We start from the raw sequence: 5,984 nt of genomic DNA, 5'->3' as shown, positions 1-5,984 counted from the left end.
AACTGGCTAGCCATATGTAGAAAGCTGAAACTGGATCCCTTCCTTACACCTTATACAAAAATTAATTCCAGATGGATTAAAGACTTAAATGTTAGACCTAAAACCATTAAAATCCTACAAGAAAACCTAGGCAATACCATTCAGGCCATAGGCGTGGGCAAGGACTTCATGTCTAAAACACCAAAAGCAATGGCAACAAAAGCCAAATTTGACAAATGGGATCTCATTAAACTAAAGAGCTTCTGCACAGCAAAAGAAACTACCATCAGAGTGAACAGGCAACCTACAGAATGGGAGAAAATTTTTGCAACCTACTCATCTGACAAAGGGCTAATATCCAGAATCTACAATGAACTCAAACAAATTTACAAGAAAAAAACAAACAACCCCATCAAAAAGTGGGCAAAGGACATGAACAGACACTTCTCGAAAGAAGACATTTATGCAGCCAGAAAACACATGAAGAAATGCTCATCATCCTGGCCATCAGAGAAATGCAAATCAAAACCACAGTGAGATACCATCTCACACCAGTTAGAATGGCCATCATTAAAAAATCAGGAAACAACAGGTGCTGGAGAGGATGTGGAGAAATAGGAACACTTTTACACTGTTGGTGGGACTGTAAACTAGTTCAACCATTGTGGAATACCTTCACATTTTATAATTGAATATGGCTTTGACCCAATGTGGTAGAATCTATGATAATGTTTGTTTATTAGTCAGGCTTTTGGGGACTGAACTATCTTTCAAAGACTCTTTATATATGAACTCTGTTAAATTATATTAGCAGTAGTGGTACCTCTATATTATAAAATATATAGTATTTTTGAAAACAGAAACCCCATAATTTGCATTTTTAATGAATAACTTACCTGCTTCTGGTATTTTAACAGGCTCCAGATTTGGCAGAAATTCTCCCTTGACATTAGGACCATCTCCACATTCACCCCCAGTCTTTGACCGAGTGAGTTCCCAGAGATAGGCTGCCCGGCCTAGCACTTAAAAATAAAAAAGGTTACCAATTTAAGTTGTAAAATATAAAATATAAATAAAGGAATGATAATATTCACTCCCTCAATGTTATGAAATAAGAGCCTATAGACTACTGTGGTAATACATGCAATGCATAAGTATTTCAAGAACATTATTTCAGGAGTCTTATCAGAAAAAGAAAACAAAGTTTTCCAAATGTTATCACCCTTTTCTTTTCCCACAACTGCCCCAGACAGCTTAGTTGAACCCTCTGTAGGTATATGTTATTGTACTTATCATTTCAAATTAGTGATTCATTTGCGTCTGTCTAACTAGATTGTGAGCTCAAGGCTGAAATCATCTCTCTCATTAATATTTACATCCCTAAAACCTACATATTGCATGACATGAGTCACTGTGAATAAATGTTGAGTGAAAAAAAAGTATTTAAAAATACAGCCCATACTGATGAACACTCTGCAAAACAACTGGTCCATTCTCTTAAAAAATACCAGTGTAGGCCAGGCACGGTGGCTCACGCCTGTAATCCCAGCACTTTGGGTGGCCGAGATGGGCGGATCACTAGGTCACGAGATCTAGCCGGGCGTGTTGGCGGGCACCTGTAGTCCCAGCTACTGGGAGGCTGAGGCAGGAGAATGGCGTGAACCCAGGAGGCAGAGCTTGCAGTGAGCTGAGATCGCGCCACTGCACTCCAACCTGGAGGACACAGTGAGACTCCGTCTCAAAAAAAAAAAAAAAAAAAAAAAAACCAGTGTCATGAAAGATGAAGAAAGAGTGAAGAACTGGTCCAGATTACAAAAGATTAAATAGGATTGATAACTATATGTAATGCATGATCCTGGAATCAGAAAAAAAACTATAAGGGAAATTATTAGGACAACTGGGGAAATTTGAATATAAGCTATATATTAAACAACTGCATTTTTCATTGTTGAATTCCCCAAATTTAATAAACATACAGGGGTTATCCAAGAGAATATGGCTATATAAGAGAATAGTGGGCATGAAATCAATGTGGCAAAGCTCTAAACATTAGTTAATCTAGGTGAAAAGCATATGAGTTGATTATAATAGTCTTGCAACTTTTCTGTACATTTTATATTTTTTCAAAACATAAATTAAAAATAAAAAAGAATAAATGACAACTATGTTGGAGTTCAGGAAGACAAGAGTTATTTTTGGCAACATTAACAGCAACTAGGATTGGACTTCAGACGAGACTGGGTGCATTCAGGGTGGTATGGCTGTAGATGGACTGGACTTCATATATTTGTTTTCCTGCATTACAAAAACCTCCATTTTAAATGACATTATAAGGACAAACCACAAAACATGTGCCATCCTTATATTTTACCATAGCGCAGTAAGGGGAATAAACATCAGCTATCCAGGAAATCAGAAATTTACACCATGGATAAGATTTAAATTACATTTAATATATAATTTTATGAAGAATTAGCTGAATGGATTTGTAAGCATATGACATATCTTATAGTCATGACACCCATAACCTATTGGGGTAATAGGAAACTTATTTGGTTAAAATAAAGTTACTTTTAGGTCCAAAGGTCTTATATGTTACTTTCCATAAATGAATTCCATATATAATGAAATTCTAAAAACAACAGCAAAATTATTTGTGAATACAGCAAAATCGTTGACTTCCAGCAAGAATAATGGGAAGTGGAATGGAAAGAATTTAATGGGTATTATTGTCATCATAATTCTGGGACTCTTTCAATAGTGAATTGCTAAAGTAATGTATGGCTTGAGCTATGTAAATATTTTGTTCCAAAATGCCATACCTGGAAGAACTAATTGTTTCATGATAATCGCAGGTACATAACTTTTTGATGTTTCTAGCCATAAGAGGATTTAACCACCTTTTAAAAGCCACTTAAAAATTATACTGAACCAGCTACCTATATGCCAATATCCTGAATTGTTCAGCTATTAACTAAACTTTCCATACACAAATTTCAATCAAAGTAAACAGTGGCTATCATTCATTGAGTCATTCTCTGGAATCACATTCTGTTCCACTGAATTGGGTCTATTCCAATGCCAGTACCGAGCTATCTCACAGTATAGACATTTTAGTATTAAACAGTTTAAGCAAAATCATTCACTTTTTCTTACAGCAACCTAGATGGTAAGAAGAATACATACTTTGGAATAAAGTACAAATTATTTCTCCACCAGTGAAGTGCCCTTTGGTAAGACACAATCTCTGAGTCTCAGTTGTCTTACTTATCAAGTGGGATTTATATTTCTATGCAAACTAGTTTAATCCAAGGGGTTATATATGATATATATATGTGATATATATATCACATACCATATATAGAGAGATTTATATCTTGATGCAAGCTAGTCTAATCCAAGGTGTGAATTAGTGTGGATATGAGATATATACATATATATGATATATATATGTGATCTATAACATATGCATAATGCCTTAGCCCTCTACACATGCTATTAAAAGTTGCTTAAACTTTTATTATAATTACTAGGAAGGACAGACAATATTCTAAGATCAAGTTTAACTAGTGAAATAGTATACAATTCGGAGTAAAATTAAACATAGTTTCCCTGGATTTGCTAATGAAGTGCTCTGGCAAGCATAACAAGTAAGTCTTGAAGGTCAAATGCATTCTACTAAGGGACTGCCCTTGGCTGTGAACTATGCCTTCTTCACTTTTCCAGCCAAGTTTCAGGCAATGTTTGAGATCTCTTTCTATTGCTTTTTTCCTCCTTTTACTTCCATATCATAATACATGATATATACATACACCCCCTCCATTCATAGGCATTCTTCCTCTCCCACCCTTCACCTTGGAAGTCCACTGCTCCCTCGTCTCTCTCTTGACCAGGTGTATAATCCTGACTTTCAATTGCTGGTTCCTCTTGTTGAAGTTGGTCATCACTGGGCAGCTCCTGGGCCTAGGAATATGAGTGCGTGTGCAAATAAAAAGCTCTGTTATTAATAATGTATGTCAATAATATACATATACTCAGTATACAAATATATCTTACCATAAATAAGCCTAAAGACATTTTTTCCTACACAATTCTACATATACTTATTCTTAATAGTTACTACAAGAAAAGAGTTACCCTTAAAAACTTGGGAAGCTATTTTAATCCACGCTGGAATGGATGTATACAATGTGTTATGAATAAGCAGGAGAAGGAAGCCATAGAGAATATTTCTGGGGAATATAAAAACATAGCCATCCAGGCAACATTAGAATGCAAACATCCAAATCTATGTTTACTTCACGAGATTCAATTGTTACCATTCATAAGCATGGAAAACCTTATTAATATATTAGTTCAACAACATTTTCACAAAAATAAGTTTCTAATAGAAAGTATCAAATGTTAAAATACTCACAACCACAGCCCCTACTGGATGGTTAGAGTCTTGATCATCTCTTCTTTCTCTAGATCTGGATCTTGTTCTTTGATGTCCACTCATGTTTCACTCTGAAAGTGGCATACTGTGATTCAGAAAATGTACATTAAGGGTGTATCATTTGACCATTTCCATGGCTAAACTGGAAAGCATGCAAGCTCACAATTACCCTGGGACTTAATTTTAAGATATTTTCAAAAATTTTTAGGTATCATCTAATTTAGCCAAATATGCCTGCTTGCAAAGTCATTAATGTTATGGCTATGGTAGCAGGCAAGGCTCATGGCAAGACAGAGGACTTCTCTGTGAGTTTTGGTTTCACAATTAGACTCTCTATCATGAAGATATCTAGGAAAATATAGGTGGAGAATTGGAACCGGAGTGACTACTGCTTTTGTCCGACTCTCATTTACTCGGCCCATTTCCCCCCTAAAATCAAGTTTTATTGGAACGCACAGCCTCTCCGATTCCTGCCCGAGACGTCAGCGGCAGAGGTGTGAAGTTGCAAAGCCGAGTAAAGGGCGTGCTCCTCACTCTCTACCGCGGTGGAGCACTCTACAGACCTCGGGGCCGCGGTTATCAGCTCGTGGTGTTCCTAGTTTCCAGGCCCCTTCCTTACTGCCCACCTCGCCCTGCCACTGCCGAGGTGAGAACTGGGGAATCTGTCCTCCCTCGCAGGGTTCCAGGCCTTTCAGCACTCAGATACCTCCAACAGCACGCCCAGCACTCGCCCCATCTTCACGTGATTCCTCCCCTCTACAGTCCACCTTCCTCCCTCGTCCTAGCCCAGAAACGACGACAAAGGCCCATGCGGCGTCGCGACCTGGGAGGAGCCGGACATCTACCACAAGGCGCTTTTCTCTCAGAAGCGACAGACTGTGGTTTCTGTGTCGCAGGACCTGTCCAAAGCCCGCTGGCTCCCCTTCACATTCACTCACAACTAAATTCCCAGGAGGACTGATCTGCGGACCTACCAGCTGAGTCCCAGTCAGTGAGAAAGAATGAAGACGACAGGAGGACCACCTCTCAGGGCACAGCTCTGAGGGCAGACAGCAGACAGCAAGACACATGCGCAATAATGGACACGCCCAGCAACGGACATGCATACGCATGCTGCTTCTGTTACGTAGGCTGAGGTTTTCCTGCCTCTGTTGACTAGGAGCCACAAGGTTTCTTGAGTACTGAAAGGGGCTTGCACAGCTCTTTTACTTTTCCTTCCTAAACTTTTTGACATCTTAAGTAAGGGTCCCTGAGGCTCGAGGTCAAATTACTTATCATGCCCAATACAACTCTCACACTTCCCTCATAAATAGAGGGAAGAGGGATTATAAATACATGACATTTAACTGCACCCCAGGCCCAGCCCAAGGACAGGCTTACACAGGATGGCAAGTGAACAAGAGGGCACCTGTACCTGTTGATCCTTTTTCCTGAGGTCTAGTTTGTATTAACTAACTCTTGCCTTTTGAAAAACAAACACTGTTATCTAAAGTTTAATGTGAACCTTTAAAGATGCATTTTTTTTATTATACTTTAGGTTTTAGGGTACATGTGCACAATGTGCAGG

At 38.6% G+C, this 5,984-nt stretch overlaps 1 protein-coding gene across 1 annotated transcript; it reads right to left on the bottom strand.

The window, feature by feature from the left end:
* Positions 1-871: 871 nt before the first annotated feature.
* PAGE3 (PAGE family member 3) lies at positions 872-5,479 on the bottom strand (the record flags this gene model as incomplete). Its single annotated transcript, XM_058435261.1, has 4 exons — positions 5,392-5,479; positions 4,397-4,488; positions 3,834-3,942; positions 872-1,001 (listed from the first exon to the last, which is right to left on the bottom strand). Coding segments are annotated over exons 2-4 (323 nt in total), but the record flags the coding sequence as incomplete, so codon positions are not given.
* Between the last annotated feature and the right edge of the window lie 505 nt (positions 5,480-5,984).

Source organism: Hylobates moloch, unplaced genomic scaffold (assembly GCF_009828535.3).
Source record: "Hylobates moloch isolate HMO894 unplaced genomic scaffold, HMol_V3 SCAFFOLD_3853, whole genome shotgun sequence".
NCBI classification, from domain to species: domain Eukaryota; kingdom Metazoa; phylum Chordata; class Mammalia; order Primates; family Hylobatidae; genus Hylobates; species Hylobates moloch.
This window is presented reverse-complemented; position numbering and strand designations above follow the sequence as displayed.